The following is a 19466-nucleotide window of genomic DNA, read 5'->3' as shown; positions in this document are numbered from 1 at the left end:
GGCAACGGGATCGCAACCCTTGGTGTTGCTCCCGCGCCTCGCTCAGCCAGTGAGCGGGAACCGGTCTGTATGTGGGATCCGAACCCCTGGGCGGGAGCGCCACCGCGCTTCCCAGCGGCGCACTATCCAGTGCGCCACCGGGCCGGCCCGTAAAGTACTCTCTAAAGTAATTATTTGCTTCTTTTAAATTTCTATTTAGACCTGTACACATCACCCTTACTAATAAAGTATTTTGTACATATGAATTGTTTGGAATAATCCTATTCCAAATCCTAATCTTATCTGAACAGCATTAATGATCAGATCATACTACATTAGTCCACCCTTATCTATGGTTTTGCTTTCTGTAGTTTCAGTTACCTGTGGTCAACCGTGGTTCAAAACTATTACATGGAAAATCCCAGAAATAAACAATTCGTAAGTTTTAAATTGGGCACTGTTCTAAGTAGTGTGATGAAATCTCACGTCGTCCTGCTCTGTCCTGCGCCGAAACATCAATCATCCATTTGTCTAGAGTGTCCATGCCGTATATGCCACCCACTCCTAAGTCACTTACTAGCCAGCTTGGTTATCAGATTGACTGCTCTGATATCGCAGTGCTTATTTTCATGTAATACTTATTTTACTTCATAATGGCCCCAAAGCGCAATAGTAGTGATGCTGGCAATTCAGATATACCAAACAGAAGTCGTAAAGAGCTTCTTTTAAGTGAAAAGGTGGAAGTTCTCCATTTTATATTGTATGTTGAGGTGGCTAAGATCTACGGTAAGAACCAATCTGTTACCTGTAAAATTGCAAAGAAGAGAAAAGAAATTCATGCTAGTTTTGCTATTGTACCTCAAACTACAAAAGTTATAGCACAGTACTTAGTTAAGATGGAAAAGGCATTAAATGTGTGGGTGGAAGATGTGGACAGAAATGTGTTCTGGCTGACAGCAATCAGGTTCAGCAATCAAACTATATGAAGTTTAGGCATCTACTTGGGGGTCTTTGAAGGTATCCCTTTGGACAAGGGGGGACAACTGTACTACTGGTTAGTGAAATAAAACAAAATAAGATGGTAAAGTTCTAACTAATTGTAATAATCATTTTCCAAAGCAAGAAAAGGTACTTCAAAAAATTCATAGGAAAAATTGAGTTAAGAGGTAATATGATTCCTATGAACTTTTAAAGATTCCTCATATATAACACACAGAGGTGCTCTAGCAGAAATTCAAATAAGCACCCTTTCACCATTAGTCTCAATTTTTGTTGAAAGGATGAAAAATGGGAAAAAAATTACAGGACTGCAGTTTTTCAGTCTTAAGAACATACATAACACTGAAAGCACATGGTCACATCATTTCTTCGCTACAATACAACTCTTTCATTTCCAAGACCCACTGAGTGACTGAGACAGATTCAGATAGAGCATGAATGAAACATTATGAAGCTGGGCAGCCATTCTGAGGCTTTCTGTGGAATCATGAAGTAGAAACACAGGCATATGACTAGGGGGTTTAGTACAAATTGATGCATAGTACAAGCAAATTAAGGATTTTTAATTCTCCAACAGCAAACAAGAGTTTGAGAGGAAGCAGAAAGGGAAGGCAGAGAACTGCTTAATCAAGCTGAAGAAAATAGTAACGTTTCATAGTATGAAGTTTAGAATCAGTTGTAATGCTTTCTACATTTAAGTTACACTTAGCTATAGAAAAATTATTAACGATTTGGCATTTCTATGGTATTTCCTTCCTATGGCAGGCTTTATAAAAAGACTATTACTTATTGAAATGAAGAAAAAAACTTAAAAGAAAGTGTTTTGAATCAAAATCCAAATGAGTTTCCCTGGAAACAAAGAGCAAGCAAAATATTGCTTAGTAAATTTCAAAATGTTTTTTAAGATATTGGTAAATTTATCCTTACAAATATATTCCCAAAAGTGGACAGATGTTAGAGATCTTTTTGCTGATGGAAAAATTGAGGCTCAGTGTCCAAATGCCTTGTGCAAAACACAGGAATAAAGAAGATGATCATTTTTCTTGTCATAAAGGTGTTACAACAGAGATTACTAGGTCTTATCCAAAAATCCACTCTCCTTCCTATAGTAACAGAACCCCAGGTAATACAGTATATGTACCATTCTTCCTTGCTAACACAAGTGACCATGTGACTATGTCCCAGCCATTGCAAAGCAAGCAGAATTGAAATGCTGAATGGGACTTTTGGGAAGTCTTTTTAAAGGGAGGGAATGTATTATTCTTGTCTCTTCTTTCTAGGCTGAAAAGCTGATGTAGTGTCTGGATCTTCAACAACCATCTTGACCAAGAGGTAGAAGCTAGTGGCTGAGGAATGATAGAGCAGTAAGAAAGGAGCCTAAAGCCACCACATTGGCCCTGAACTGCCTCCCTCTGGCCTTCTTTTACATGAGAGAAGAACACACTATTTTATTTAAACCACTGTAATTTTTTTGGGGGGGTGGGGGGTACAGGCAGCTGAACCTAATCCTAATCCTGTCTGAACCAGCATTATTTATCAGACCGTACTTCTACTAGGGAATAACATTTAACAAAGTAAGATGGCAATTGTAATAATGCAGTTTTCGCACACAAACTATGTAATGAACAATGCTTTCATTGCACACTGACAACAAATGCTCAGTAAATATCAATGTTGAAGAAAAAAAAGTTTTAAAGGTTTTCTATAATGAATTAGTGTGTCCCAAGGTGGTGTAATTTTGCACAAGTTAGCAACAAGGGCAAACAAAAAGTTAATATTTATAAAAATATGGCTCTAAATTTGGTGCTGAACAAAGTTAAAGAAATATGCCTGTTTCCTAAAAAGTATCATTTTTTGAAAGACAACATGGGGTACACACAAAGTAACATACAAATCTACATATAAGTATGTAAACATTGTTTTGACACACACAACCAAGTATTTCTATTGCAGTGTTTGTGAATGCATTTTTTTGGTAATGAAACTGCAGTCATGAATAGGCAATACTTGGTAAGCTACAACATAATAGAAGGAAAAGGTATTAACATTATGATTTTCTGTGGTCAAATCAGCTTTAGTTTCTTATGCAGTTCAGAATTTTATGTTATTCAGTCTGAACACTGGCACAGGACAATATTTTACTTATCCTAACACTGGAAGAGAAAGGCTATTTTACGTGGGAATAATGGCTTTTTAACAGTGTTCGATTAGGAGACGTTAGGAACCTTACCTCGAAAGCCATTAACAAATATATCTAGAAGATTTTATGCTACATCATAAAATAATCAGCCACTGAAGACATCCTAAACTGCTTAGAATGCCAATAAGCTGCTTTCAGGAGCCAGCAAGGAGTATCACAGAAACTTAAGGATAAAAGGTTGAAGGATATTGGCATTCACAGGAGATTGTGCTGGAAATTCCTACGACCAAAAAATTTAAACTTGCACTTTACTTTGGAGTGAACTTTCTATTTCCAAAGAAAGCTTAACTTTTAGTTTCTAATTAGCCCTGGCAATATAGGGTCTAATGGCTTTTCCTAAAATTGTCACACTATTAATTCGAACTTGAAATCAATCCCCATTTCTCTTCCCCCCAAAGCAGGGTATCTTATAATAAGTAACATAAGCTTATCTGAATGGGTGATTTAGAGGTTTAAGTCATTCTTTTTGTAATCAGTCCTGGAATTAAGTCTAGTCATCTGTCTCAGTGTCTCTCTGTCTGTCTGTCTCTCTCTCTTTTGGCCAGAAATAATAAAATAATAGAAACTCCAAATATATTAGAAAATGATCTGTAAGTCTGAGCCTTATGTATTATTACAACATGGCAATAAAGAGAAAAGCTGAAGATAACCATGCATTGTTCTTGTCCTGTTTTATTCAAATCCTGATAATTTAAAATAAAGAATACTAACATTCACTGATGAGATTAATCAACCAATTACACCATTCCTGGAATACAGTAGGTACTTAATAAGTGACAGCTCTTATTACTTCCTTCTTGAAGCATTTTATTCTCATCTTAACATTTCTTGTTTTGAGTTTCTAAAATCCACAAAAATCACAAAACTAAACGATAAGAGGGATGGCCCAACATTATCTAGTCCGTTATTCTTTTCTAAAATACTGACCTTAAAAATCCCTAAAACTACAATTTCAGTAATTTTATCTACCATCTTTATCCTTGTAAGAAAAAATAGAATCACTTGTCATTACTAAAGAGGATTGCTAAGAAATTTCTATTTGCAAGTTTCTCTAATAAAGAAGCTCTCAAACTGCAGTCCATAGATCACTATCTGCATCAGGACCACTGAGGCTTGTAAAATGCACACTCCAAGACTTCCTGAATCAGAATCGCTGCCGTGAGGCCCAGGAACCTGCATTTTTATGACAAGCACCACTGCCTTAAACTCAAATTCTTCAAACTGCAAACTTGTTCCTCCCTGTACATTCCTTGAAGTAAATGGGAAACACTGAGTCTCTGGACTGCTTTCTTCAAGATTATAAAGCTATCTTTTTGTCTCTCTACGTTAAGTAAACTACCTGCAGTTCTTCAACTGTCCTCCTTTGATTTCTCTTTCACCTTTTTCTTTTTTTGACACCAGCGGACTATTTCTTCCCAAACTTTCCCCAACCTCTCAAAAATTGACATTGGTAATACAACACATGCAAACCAACCAGCAATGACCTTATGGAAAGATTAGTTCATGGAATCAGTACTTTACCCTGTGTTCCTGTTACGGGTCCCTGTTATGGGGTAACTGTAAAACAAATGCTTCTGGACATGATTTATTTCCTGAGGATAAATCCTCCATACCTGTTTCAGGCACTGTGTTTTGGAACTCTTCCCAACTCGTCCCACTGAAATTCCATCTCCCAATTTACTATGTAATGTTAAAAATCAATTTTTTGCCCACAAGTACGGCTGCCATCAAATGTCGACCATGAATTTACATAAATATGCTTACCATGCCCTAAATTCAAGGCACTGGTAAATAAAAATCCAGAAAATATCACTGCTGAGTTGAGAGCACAGTATTCTCTTGGAAGCAATTACTCATATACAGATGCAGGAAGCATTTAAGGGCGTACCTTTCTGGAAAAGTAATGCTTTGGCGCTCATGTACAATGCTTATGCCAGCTCACAGTCAGCACTTCATACCTGCCCAACCAGTGTAACCAGTGCCATCTCGAGGGTCTGCTGACTTTAGACCTCTCTCCATTTGCTGAAGAAGCTCCCGAATCTTATTGGTCAAGCGTTGTGAGAACTCAGGAGTCAGCTGTAGATATTAAGAAAAAAAAAATATAAAAAATATGGACCACTTCACTTACTAGATTACAGGCTACGAAAGATAAGAAAGTATTTCATTTCCACACAGACCACATTTTTCTGCCTGGACAGACATTTATCTAGTCTTAAACAACAACAGCATATTAAGAAAAGTTAAAAGTAGTACAGGTTTAGCAACCCAAATCTGAAAATCTGAAATCCAAAATGCTTCAAAACCTGAAATATTTTGAGGGCTGACATGACCCTCAAAGAAAAGCTCACTGGAGCATTCAGGATTTCAGATTTTTGTATTTGCAAAGTTCAACACATAAGTATAATGCAAATATTCCAAAATTCAAAAAAATTCCAAATCCAAAACAGTCTGGTCCCTATCATTTTGGATACAGGACATTCAACCTGTATTACGTTTTTCTACTCAAGGCAAGAAATACTACCGTAGCTTAAATGTTTTACATAAAATTTTTATATAATATTAAATAGTTAAAATTTTTAGTTAGTATTAGTTAAAATTTTTAGTTAAATATTAAAATAGACTGCCAATGATAAACTGACTAACAGTAATTTTATACCTAATGGGGATCATTTATTATTTAAACCGATATTTTTATTATAATAAAAAGTCATTTTATTAAATCAAGCACAAATCAGAAGTTTGCTGTTTTCAAGCCACTGGATTTTTAGTATTCAAGTAGCAGCAATGTTAATCTCCTAAAGAAACATTCTAGTTATTTTCGTTATTTTTGAAAAAATGAACAAACATTTTTTAAAAATTGAAGAAATAGCATAAGAAAAGCAAAACAAATTCACATACACTAGGATCCTCAGCAGAGTGGAAAGAATGTCAAATCTAGCATTAAAAATCCATGCCCAGCAGAATGTCTGGCAGAGAGTAGGGGGCTTCATAAATATTGCTCAATCTTTGAGGCTGGCTACATCCTTACCCACTATTAGCTGAGTGATCTTGCTCAACTCGTAGTTTCTTTATGTTTAAATTACCTCCATAAAGTCAAGATAATAATACCTGCCCAACCAATTTCAAAAGGTACTTTGAGGATTAAATGTGTGTCACAGGTCTTTCTCATTCAGAGCTGTAAATGCTGACATTTTTACTATTCTTTAGCAGCCCAAGAGTCTGAGAAGTAATTATTTGGATATGAATTGAAAGTAGATGAAGGTTGGGGCTCTGGGATTAGTAACATTTCTATGAAAGCTCACAAATGCTGGGCAAACTCTGAGGACCACACAATCATTGTGCTATTCTTCCTAAAGGCAATTCAAAAATATTTTTAAAGTTCTGTATACAGTGTATCATTAAATGTCTTAAAAGATACCTTAATGTATCCCTCAATAATTTGGGGAACCTGCTATGATTCCCAGACTTGGATTTCACAAAGCAGAAAAATTTCAAAGCAATGTGGGAGAACATTATAAGGGTGCAAATATTTTATTTCACCATGTAAGGATTGTAGAAACATATCTAACCACTACCTGTCGGCATCAGAATCTTATTTTTTAAAAGGGGCATCTTAACACTGAAAAAACTAAGAAGGCTGTATCACAATAATAACAACAATAACAATAATTTTAAAAGACATTAAGATTCACTTCTGATGAGCATCCTGATAAGGCAAATCAGACTCTCAACCATATATGGACTATTAATTCTGAAGCACCACTATGATCCCTATTTCACATGACGAAGAAACCACATTTTTTGACAGACACACCCCTGTTATTTAACAATTTCTGCCAAGAGGTTAAGATTTTAACAAAACTTGAAAATACATTTAGGAAGATAAAATATACTTCAATATTAATATAAAAAGTCTATAAATCTCAACTAGATAGAAGATGTATCAACATAAGAACATGTCATCTTCTGTATACAGATCATGTAAAATTTATCATCTTGCCTGGCCTTACTTCAAGAGACGAAGAATAATGGGAACACCGCAGCCTTGCAAAAGGAAGTTACTTTCTATTTAGCACATACTGCATTAAAAAAGGTAACCTGCACAAGAACACAGATTGCTTGTGGCACGCCAACAAATTATTCAAACTCTAGCAATAATGTGAGAAGTCTCTAAAAACCCTTTTTTTCTCTGACAGATGCCAGAAAACAAAACAGTTCCTTACTGAAATCTTTGTGTTAGCAAATTAAGGACAGATCTGATCCTTTGTGTTCAACCATAAACAATTTTAGAAATGGTATGCTAGTTTTTTTCTAAGATCTGTCCAAAAATTATGTTAGGCAACGGATTATTATTTTGAGTCAGAGTTTAAATTTATGAATGTCTTTTTTTCTCTCTTGTAGTTAAATTCGTAAAAAGCATTTGATTTATAAGCAGCCTAAATGGTGAGCTACATTTTATTGAAGGCTTCTATCAGGACACATCCTCAAGTGTCCTCTTTGCCAAGTTAGCATGAAGCAGCATATCCTCCTCCAACAAGACAAGACATATACTTCAACGTCAGGATCCTGCAGAGATAGGCGGAATGCAGGCCCACATGGCCAAAGGGAAGCCATCTATAAAAAGCTTTGTTTGGGCAACCCAATATTGGTCTTAAAATAATCAGACTGACCCTAACTCTTGAACATTTTGGCAACCTTCTACCTTATGCCTCTTCTCCACCTCTTTCATTCCTCCTACCCGCATTACTGACCCAAGTTAATCTGTAATGCCAAATGTTTTAAGGGAATTACCAACACAGCCACATAAAATTAATTTGACAGATATGAAATCTTTAAGGACATTATATCACACGTGAAATACTTTCTGGATGCCTGACAGGTTTTGAAGAAATAAACTGGTTTAAAATAAATAAATAAATGTGTGCACTCTTCTACCCTAATTCTTAGGATTTCTCAAAACTAGGTATATAAAGAACTGTACTCCCTCTTAACAATTATGTTCACCCACAGAGGCATGAGAAGACACAGGCCCTGGTATATCAAATCCAGGTTCTCTTTTGCAAGTGGCTTGTGATATGCTAACCAGTTAAATTTACTAGTTTTTTTTTTTCTTTTTCCCCCTCCTTCTGTTGTGGGGATGTCCTGCAAATAAAATCAATAGTACACTGAATCTCAGGCTTCCTATGTCCCAAAATTCTCTTAGCATTTAAAGGTGTCCTTACCACACATCCCATCTACTCTCATCATTACCCTGCTCCTATTTGTGTAGTCATAAAGGAATAACATGGCACATGTGAATACCGTTAGTATTTCTCACCTCTCTTTCAGAAGAGAACCAAAATAGATCAAAAATGCAAATTACATGGTAAACTGCAGACCCACTAATTTTTACATTTTATATTACCAGTGATTAAAATTACTTCTTAAATTATTAATTAATAACATTAACAATGACTCCTTATAGACATTCAACACTCTCCTAGAGCTCAAGTTGTATATTTTAAAATATATTTTATATATTAATCCTCCAATCATATATTTTATTTAAAAAGGGGATGCTCATCCTTTTCTTTCAGGCAAAACTGAGTTCCTTTCTGAACACGGTGGGGGTAGGGAGAGATGCAGGCAGATATAACCCAAACTCACCCTCCCGGCTGAATCAAAGTAGCCTTCGGCCAGGGATTTGTTATAATCGGCATAAGGATTCGGGAAGGCCCTTTGAGCCATGGCGCCGGAAGCGAGCCTGCAGAACAGGGGGAAAAGAGAACCTAGGCTGAGATGGGGGCACGACCTGGCTGCCAGGGCGGCGGCCAGAGCTCAGATAACCTGTTTCATCCAGCTCCGGGGCCACCGAGCGGTCTCGGCCCTCCAAGTACAGCCCGGGCCCACTGAGGCCCAGCCGCTAGGTCGGGGCACCTTCGCAGAAAGCCTGCCAGGGCCCCGAACCCACCCCGATGAAGGGGACCCGTTCTGCAACCCCACGTTCCCAAGCGCGCGACGTGAAGCAACGACGACTCCTACGTTCCGCAGCCCTGCCCGGCCTCTCACCCCGCAGCCTCGGACAACAACAGAAGCGGCCTTCTCACCGCCCACTTCCTGCCAGTAGGACCAATCAGAGCCTTCGCTGCTCCGACGGCCCGCCCCCTTCTCTCTCTGAGTTTGTTAAAGAGACAGGAGAGTGATTTCTAAAGGAAACTGCAGGATGAGTTCGTTCCTGGGCAGCAGGAGCGAGGACACGTTTTAGAATAACCGGCAGGTGTGCCCCCAATTTCCTACCTTTCTTTTTCTCTTTTTTGTATAAGAAAACAAATTTAAGATCAGATGATTTATAAGAATTAAAAAATCTTTTATCTAGAGGAGAAAAAACACCGCTTTGAGATCTGAACATATTCGTTTTCCTAGTGCTTGGACTAAATAAAATTGGGGAGGATAATGTCTCTTCAAAGATCTTCCAAACGTTTCCTTTCATTTTTTTAAAACAAAAAGAAACAAAAACCACCACCGTCAGCATCCTCAACAACAACAAAAAAGCCAGGATATATTGAAGAGAGGGATAACATGTCTTTGGGGGATAATTATACTCAGTCACTCAAAAGGCGATGTTAATGCCCAAAGGACAAAATATCAAAAAGCAATTGATAAAACCGCTGGGAAGAAACATAAAACACAAATAACAGCTCTTAAGAAATTTAATTTGCTCCCTAGTCAAAATTGGAATATAATACTGAATACTGAGCCCTTTGAAAACATAATGAAGACCCACACAGCAGGAGATCCACAACACTCAATTTCAATGTTTAACAGTCTCCACCATCTAAAAAATGTTCCTTTCATTTACCTGGTACACATTAGGCCCATTCTGTTGCTCAGAGAATTCTGGAGTTCGGTTAAAAAGTCAGTTACTGTCTCCTTTTCCTTCCCTCTTGTTTCAGTGAGGGATCCCAGCCCCAGACCTCCAGTTGCTGAAGTTCAGTCCCCACCCCACTCACTCCCACCTTTCCCCAAGTTTGTCCCTCAGTGGTCGCCATCCCAAACTCTCTTTCTGATCCCACCCCAGCCCCTTCAGTTTGTTCTTTTTAAACTATTGCACTCCCAGGAAACTTGTTACCTGCTTTCTTTCTTTCACCAAATTCAAGATTAGTAGAGTCCTTTAGTGAATCTCAAATGGGATAATTTTCATATTTTAAAAGATGGGTGTTTGGAGGAGCAACTCATGAGTGAGAAAGGAAAAGGAGTGAGAGGTATTTTATCAATTAATTTTTCTTTAAAGCCTACTATCAGTTTATCCCACGCACAGTCTTTATATAAGCAATTAAAACCTGTGTGGTATTTAAGTAAATTAATGACTCCTAGAGGGAACAAGGCATCATAACAGAACGTCTAACATAAGCAGACTGTGCTTGAGCAGAAATGCAAGAGGAGTGGGAGATGAAGATGGAAGGAGCGTAAGGAAGGAGGGAGAGAGGGAGGAAAGGAGCTCTTGTTCTGCTTGAAAGGTTGCCTCGTAAAGACTAAAGAAGTAACCACTACGTGGATAATGGAATGAGATAGTATAGGGATTCTCAGCCTCAGCTCCATGAACATTTTGGAAGAAATACTTCTTTGTTGTGGGAACTGTCCTTTTCACTGTAGTCTGTTTAGCAGCATCCCTGGCCCATATCCACTAGATACCAGTAGCAACCCCCACACTCTCAAGTGGTGACAACCAGAAATGCTTCCAGATATTGCCAAATGTCCCCTGGGGGTGAAGGTGGGGCAACATAGTCTCTGGTTGTGAACCACTGAGATAGTGTAACCAAAAAAGTTTAATAAGATCGGATGATTTTACTCCAGTGTCTCCACTGCAGGTATAGATTGCTAGAATAATGTGTTGAAAGGAATTCAGGAGGAACTTGAGGAGGGTGTGTGTGTGTGTGTGTTCTGTCCTCAGGTGCACAATTGAGTTAATTATACTCCTTGATAGTTAGTAGAGCATCATAAATGCATCCATGACCCTGTTCTATTTTTTTCCCTTAATCTCTATTTTCCACTGCAGTGGATTGAATTGCCCCCCAAAGTCATTGAAGCTTAATCCCCATCGTAACTGTTGAGGGTGAGAAATCTTATTATGGTAATTAAAGGTCGGGACTCCGAGCCTTAATCAATGCCTTAATCAATGGATTAATAATTATGGTCATGGGTGTGGTTCCGAGGGCTTTAAAAAGAGAGCATGTGAAAGTCTCTCTGCTCTGCCATATTCGCCATGTGATATCCTGAATTACTATAGCTGCCACCAGGATGAGGCTCTCACCAGATGAGTTCCCTGGACTTTGAACTTCCCAGACTCCAAAACTGTAAGCAATAAATATTGTTTCTTTGTAGATTACCCAGTTCCAGGTATTTTGTTATAAGAAACAGACTAGTATACCAATATACCTACCCATTTGTTTCCTCTGAAGGCAACTACCACAATGTTTAATTTATATATCCTTTGGAAAATGTGTCAGGTTTAGTGTACATATGTGCTTGGGTACTTCAAAAAGTCCGTGGAAAAATAGAGTTTTAAAAAATAATATGAATCTTTCCATGAACTTTTAGAAACACCCTCTTATTTTTAATAAGTGAAATAACGTTTCAAATACTTGACAACCTGTGTTTTACATCCATATTACTAGGGCTAGGGCTCACAAACCCTACAAACCTGTTGTACAGACTGGGTCACAAACCCCTCACCTGCAGCTCCACGAGCTGGTAATAGGAAAAGATCGTGGGAGCTGTGGGTAAAAAATTAATAGGCTTTATTCAACAGCCACCCTAGTGACCTCCTGGGATGTCCTGAGGGTACTATGGATCAGAGCCACTAGTCCTTTATACTTAAGTCCGATAACCCAAGACACCTGGGTTCACGAACGCAATTACATTAGACAATACCCAAGAAACACCTGGGTGCACGTGCCTATTTACATCAAATGCTCGGCAAGAGTCTGGACATCTGAGGGGCCCTGACCATTTTCCTTCACTTTCCCTATAACATTTTTCTGTGTTACTGTAGGGATAGTTTGCTATCTCAGATAATTGTATATTTTCATAGTATGCCTCTACTCTATCTCCTGAGACTCCATATTCTTTTTGTTCCCCAGAAAATTGTCCCCCCTCTTAAACACACACGTTCATGATCAGGCAAAAGCCTTTTGCTTCTTTCACTTTTCTCCTTTCACATCTCCATCTTCTCGTGGAGAGTAACCTATTTCATTTTCAGCTCAGAGAAGTGTAAAGCAAGAGTTATCTAAGCATGAGTTTGATATCACCATGCCATTGGTTTACCATCCAGCTGGGACTGTGTACTACTGAAGCAATTTTCTGTTTTGTTCATAGCACAGATTTCATGGATTGACAGGAGCAATTGCCAGTGGAGGAGACAAGAGCATAAACAGATGTGCACCAGGCGCACCACAGTACACTTTCAATTTCCCGGAGACAGTATTTCCTATGGCACTGGCAGCATTTCCACCCAGCCTTGTCAGGACTGTTATTAGTGTGCTGACAGATACCTTTCTCTAAATGTACCTTCTGGGTGAAAGCTGCTATTATGTGAAACACAGGTGTGCTGGGGTTTCCTTAGGAGATTAAAAAAGACTGTGACTACAGAAAGTTAGTAAAAGATATACAAACATTTAAACTGTTTTTTCTTCTCTTCACTTAACATCTGCAATGGGATCTTCATCAGCAATGTCTTTACGAGCAAATGCAAAAAAGGCTTTCCCTTTTATTGTTGAAAATGTGTACTATACTGCATTGTTAAAATTATTCAGGTCTCCAGTTCTCTGTATGCTTGAAATGCAGAATGATGGGGGAGAAGGAAAGTATCCCTCACCGGAGGGGCCTTCTCATGATGAAACATTAATCAGGTGGATTGCATTAGCTTCCATCCTCACCCAGCCATACAAAACTCACCCATGGAATGAGGTGATGTGGTACAAAATCCCCACATTGTCCCACTTTAAGCTGTTCTTCTGGTATATCTGGCAGTCCTGTTTACATTAGCTTCCATCCTCACCCAGCCATACAAAACTCACCCATGGAATGAGGTGATGTGCTACAAAATCCCCACATTGTCCCACTTTAAGCTGTTCTTCTGGTATATCTGGCAGTCCTGTTTCCTGGCAGGGGAAAGTAGCCAATAGAGAGACTCTGTCCTATACAGTCCTTCTTGCAAGTGTCAGAATCACCGCACAGCAGGTACTTACCAATCATTTGAAAGAGAGACTTCCAAAGTTTTCAACTTGCCTGATAGCCACATTATTTGTACTTTGTTTTTCCTATTTGCCATGAGGCAAGAGTTCCAATGTATAGACAAGTAACTGTGTGAGTAGATCGCAGTTTATAAGAAGAAGTGGGAGAAGCTGCTGGTTCAGGGAAATGCGAATTTAGCTGTGGAATGTACCGACCAAGAAGGACACTAGAAGAAGCCAGCTGGTTCATCCTGCTACCACCATGTATGATCATCTTGAACTGACCATATGACTAGTCAGCCAGTGGCTGTGGCAACGTCCAGGGCAGTAGCCGCAGGGAGGTTCTGTGATGACAGAACCAGGGCTGGGCCTCAGAACCTGGGTCCAGGGCAGTTCTTGGAACTGGCTGGGAAAAGGAGCGTGAAATTCTCAGGCCTAATTTCCTACCTCCTGAGGGACAGGACTTGCAGTCCAAGGAGTCATCCGAAACATTTTTCCTGGGTAACTCCAAGTTCTGGAGCAGTGATTCTCATACATGTGTTGCCTCGGGAGTTTGTTCAAAACATGGATTCTCAGACTTTACTTTCAGAGATCCTGATTCTGGAGGTTTGGATTGAATCTGCATTTTAAAAATCTTCATATGAATCTCTTGCAGACTAGAGTCTTTCAGACTAGGTTGAATCTTGATATGATTCTCTTGCAGACTAGAGTGAGATATGCTGGTGAGAGAGGGGGAATGAGAGAGAGAGAGAGGATCCTAAATATAAAAATCATGGTTCCAAATGGAAACAGACTGAAATTCTGTGAATTATCATGTCAATCAATTTACATTAGATACATCATAGCCCCTAAAGTATTTCTTAGACTACTGTTAAAAAAGAAAAGAAAAATGTCTGTTCACTCTCACCTAATCCAACATGTACTTATAGGTGATTATTTCACCTACATACTCTCAGAGAAGCAGCATTCATAGCTTCTTTTGACAGTCAGTAAGGGTTTTTAACATACTTATGTTTCTAGGAGTTCTTTCTTAGATCCATTCTAAATATTTCTCAGCCAGAAGTTTAAACATGTTTTGAGCAGGGTAGAGAACAACTTGTCAGGACAAGTGACCGGGACTGGCAACGGGATCGCAAACCTCAGTGCTGCGCCCGCACCTTGCTCAGCCAGTCAGCGGAACCGGTCTGTATGTGGGATCCGAACCCTCGGCGGGAGTGCTACTGCGCTCCCAATCGGCGCACTGTAGCAGTGCGCCACTGGGCCGGCCCCAAATTTCTAATTTATTCTCCCTACTATAAGCTAGTACTTCCCTCACTCTGAATCTTTCAGAGTAGCTTTTAAATAAACTGATGGAGATGTATACAATGGCAGACAAACCTTTTACATTTGCCTGCAAAAATCACACGATATCTGCTTCCATGTGTCTTGTTTATACACAGGATTGGCCCTGCCTGGATATATGAGTTGGGACCCTAAAATGCCTCCAAATCATATCCTCAGATTCATTCATTCGTTCTTTTGTTCATTCATCTGTCCATTTACTCATTCTTCAAATAGGTGTTTCGAATGGGTGTTTATGTATCAAAACATCAAATTATACCCTGTAAGTATGTACGATTACAATGTGTCAATTAAAAAAATAATTAATTAAAAAAAAAGAAGTCTAGGTGAGAAAATGGAACTTTTAGTTTATTTAAAAGAACTCTAAAATTATACCTTTTGATTAAGTAAAATCACCCTACATCTTGATACTTCCAAGGCATTATGAAAAATCAGTCATCTACATGGAACTATATGAGTGCTTTTCAAAGATAAAATTCAATTATATAATAATTATCTACTACTGTATTTACTGGAAAACACTTGAGGAAGTTGTTCCTTATACTACTTGGTGTCAACCTCATTGGGGAAATTCCTTTCAGAAGTCAGAAATTCTTTGTCATCAGTAGAATTGGTAAGTTCCTTCCTTTTGAAAAAGGCTGCTTAGTATTTAGAGCTAATTTAAAGTTTAATTCGGGCAGCCATATCTGTACCATGACTAGTACTCTTCTTTATTAATTTGTTTCTTTGGTCATTTTAAAATCTTTTTTCAAAATTAAGTAGGTATGCATGCAACACACAGAGTACAATTATTTATAGTGGGTAAAACTTGCTATTGTAACTGTTATAAATATAAAAGTCTAGACTCAGAAAACCATGTTTCATATTAGCCCACAGCAGGAAGAGATCAAAAAGTGGGATTGATACCTGACTTGTTCTGATTAAATGTGACAACATACATGAATATATTTTGCAAAATAATTTAGGCATTAGTTATTTGTATTTCTACAATTTGATTTCTAATCTTAGATTTTTATCTACTCTGCTTGGCTAAAATTTAATGTTTTCTGGGTGCAAATCAGCAAGACAAGGATTTGAAAATTTTATGTTATTAAAGCAACTTATTAATGACACCTTTTTTCCCTGTTCAAATGTCGGGCCTTAAAAACTATCGCCACCTTAAGTGACATTGCAAGCGGTGCCATTATGGGCCCACAAGGGCATATGAATGTGGCAGCCTAAGATGGCACCGGGAGGAAGTAGGGTGGGAATGTCTACGGGAACCTTGCCTTAGCCCTTATTGGCCAAATATGCGCTTCCGCACTCATGAACACTGTGTGGTTGCAATAGATAGGCATTGAGACAGGGTGCATGCTCTCGTAACTTTTAAGCTGATTGGAAGATGTAAAAACCTCCCTTCCCCATTTGCCTTTAAAAGCAAGTGCTTGTGTGATAATAAACGGAACTGCTCGACAGAACCCCCGCCGTGTCTGAGTGTCCTTTAACCAGGCTGGTTGGGGCTGGCAGTGTGCTCACCTCTCTTCATGGCTCTCTTCCCCCGTCTCCTCCTAAAGGGGACTGGAGGGAAAGAGGAATCCAGGCAATTCACTCGCCCACTGAAAGGAACGAGGCTAGGGCTGTTCGGGTCGGCCGGCAGCGGACCCGACATTCGAATACCCAGGTTTTAGTTTTTGTTGACAGTTTTAATTACATATCCCCAATAAAACAGGACAGAAGTTTCTAAAAAAAAAAATTGAAAGTGTTTATGGAACACCTATTGTGTTTGGGAATACAAAAATAAAAAATGTGGTTTCTGGACTAAACTATCTCACAATCTAGTAAGAAGATTAACAGGTGAACAGATGATTACAATGTACATAAATGTTATGTTAAAAGATACTCAGTTAACTATGGGAATTCACAGGAGGGTCACATGATGGGAACTGGGACTGTCACAGAGGTTTCCTGGACGGTGGTATCTGAACTGAGTTTGTAAGAAAGTGTAGCAATGAGCCAAGTAAAGGTGAGCAGGGGTTGATCATCCTGGGCAGAAGTATCGACTGTGTGAAGACGGAGTCAGGCAAAGTCACTGCACTTTGAACTAAATGCCAATAGCCCAGCTGGAGTGCAGAGAGAAGGGGTGGATACCTGGAAGGAAAGAAGCGGTTGCAGAAAGACACTGGTCCTGGAAGTTCTTATAAGACATGGTGAAGAGCTCGCACTTTCCCTAAAGACAATGGAGAGCCATTTAACTATTTTTAAAAATAGATTTTATGAGACCTAACATAAATAAGCAATATCTAAAGTATACCAGTTGATAAGTTTCAACTTAGATGTACATCCTTGAAACCATCAACACAATTGAGATAATGATCATATTCATTACCCCCCAAATTTCCTCATGCTACTTTGTAATCCCTCCTTCCCATCCCTCACTGACAATCCCTCCTTCCTGTCCCTCACTGACAATCCCCCACAGCCTTGGGCAATCACTGATCCACTTTCTGTCAATATAGATTTTCTGCATTTTCTAGAATTTTATATAAATTTTATAGTATGTACACAGGCTTTTTCACTCATCATAATTATTTTGAAATTTATTCATATTGCAGGTATCAGTAGTTCATTTCCTGTTATAGTACAATTGTACACCATTGTGTGGATTTGTTTATTAATAGGTGTTTATCCATTCACCTGTTGATGAACACTCGGGTTGTTTTTTGGTCATTGGCTATTACAAATAAAGCTACAAGTAACATACATACAAATTTTTGTATGGATGCATGCTTTCATTTCTCTTGGGGAAAATACACAGGAGTGGAATGTCTGGGTATCATGTTAAATTTAACTTTAATTATAAGAAACCAATAAACTGATTATCAGAATAGTACACTTTCACATTCCCACCAGCAGTGTATGAGAGTTCTATTTCCTCCACATACTTGCCAGCACTTGGCATATTCATCCTTTTAATTTTAGCCACCCTGGTGAATTTATAGTAGTATCTCATTGTAGTTTGAATTTTCATTTCCCTATTTCGATGCTATTAAACATCTTTTAATGCTTATTTGCCAACCATATATGTTTTCTGGTGAAGTGTTTGTTCAAATCCTATGTTCTCCCCTTCACTTTATTATTATGGTGTTTGCTTTCCTAATAGCTTTGAGAATTCTTTATATATTCTGAACATGTCCTTTATTTGATATGTGGTTTGTAAATGTTTTCTCCCAGGCTGTGGTTTGTCTTTTCATTTTCTTAACAGTGCCTTTGAAGAGCATCTAATGACTGGTCACTGTGGGAATACAAATGCCCAGAACCCTTGCTTCAATTCTTTCAATCTGGGACCACCCTGAAGGGACATCTTAGATCCAGAGCTCCCCATGGGATGGGCTGAGGTCTCTTTTGCAAATGCATTGTGTTTCAGCTTCTTCCTCTGCTCAAGCAGTATTCCTCACAAGCAGCTCTCCTTCCCGAGGGTGCTTCTCCATAATCTGTTACATGCAAATTTCCATCTCTCCAGGACCAAGCCTAAAAACAGGATACAGCCTAAAAACAGGACCCATGGCTGTTTTTTGCTTTCTTTAAATCCTTACTCTATAAATGAATCCTACCCTCTACACACAGAAAAATATACATTGAAGCACTTCTTTGTTTGTTCTTGGTTATATATTTTGGAAATGAAGTCTAACTCAAGAATATTCTTATCCTTCTTCTCCATTGTTTCCTTAAATAAGTTATATGTAACTTTCTCAGAAGGATCTACTGATCAGCATGCCACTGTTTGTCATTCATGTGGCCCTAGTTGTAGTACTCCCGCCACCTCTTCCCTGCCAGCCTACTGGCACCTCTCTCCTGCTCTCTGCCCTCAGCCATATAGATATTCAGTAGGAAGAATTGCTCTTTGCTGTCATGTCTAGCTGGTACAAATGTTAGATGGGCCCTGATATACAACACATTCAATCTGAGTCCTCTGAATTTTGTGGCAGCTCCATAATTTATAAATGGGAGTGGCTCAGGCAGCTGTCTTGTGGGGTGGAGCACACAATGGGGTTGTCTGAACCTGCATCTGCAAAACAATTTACATAAGACAGAAAAGCATCACTTGTGCATATTAAGGAATGAAGGGTAAGAAGTTGATGGAAATGATGCAAATGTTCCTCCCAGTCACCCTTTGACACCTGTATTCTCTTAATGACTTGATGTCCTTATGTTAAAGATTATGTTAGAAGTCGCTAGTACATTGTAATGCCTTTTTAGAAAAAGCTAAATCTGATCTCTCTTTTCTAGAATTCTTTTCCCCACAGTTTGGCTTTTCTCATTCAAGCATTTGTATAGTAAATTTACTTTTACACCTGTTTGTGCTCCCAGCCATACATATCAATTTGTAAAAAGCCAAATGGAGAATAGTTTAGCATCAGTGAAATGTCAGGAAAATGCCCAGAAGGCACCAATGCAATACTGGAGTTTCAAATTTTGAGAATGGAATTAGGCCACTAAATCAGTTTTCCTGCCTGTGTCATGGACCATGGGGATGTGTCCCAGTTCTTTAAAAAAAGGGCATCTGAACCTCACTCAGCACAACTCACAGGTCTGTGCCGGGGACCTGTGGGAAACCTTTAGACTTGAAACTAATTGAATCTGCATTGAAATGGCCTTTTCCTTTCTTTATTAAATATCTGATTTGCTCTACAACTTTTTCTTTGGCCTGCTTGCATTATTCTTTACTTGGCTGCACAAGTTGGCTCTTCTCCAAGGTT

General features: G+C 38.7%; 1 protein-coding gene across 2 annotated transcripts in view; it reads right to left on the bottom strand.

Moving 5' to 3' along the window:
- Positions 1–9250, bottom strand: part of LANCL1 (LanC lantibiotic synthetase component C-like 1 (bacterial)) — a 35877-nt gene extending 26627 nt beyond the window's left edge. The window contains exons 1-3 of one of the 2 annotated variants that reach the window (XM_008580410.1): positions 9227–9250; positions 8825–8921; positions 5137–5254 (exon numbers count right to left, since the gene is read on the bottom strand). In XM_008580410.1, coding sequence (XP_008578632.1) covers positions 5137–5254; positions 8825–8905 — 199 coding nt within the window. In that variant the 5' untranslated portion in view covers positions 8906–8921; positions 9227–9250. The other variant, XM_008580412.1, reaches the window with a different exon arrangement.
- Between the last annotated feature and the right edge of the window lie 10216 nt (positions 9251–19466).

This window comes from Galeopterus variegatus, unplaced genomic scaffold (genome assembly GCF_000696425.1).
Source record: "Galeopterus variegatus unplaced genomic scaffold, G_variegatus-3.0.2 Scaffold2080, whole genome shotgun sequence".
Taxonomy (NCBI): Eukaryota; Metazoa; Chordata; class Mammalia; order Dermoptera; family Cynocephalidae; genus Galeopterus; species Galeopterus variegatus.
The sequence above is the reverse complement of the archived record's forward strand: the minus strand, read 5'-3'. Positions and strand labels throughout refer to the sequence as shown.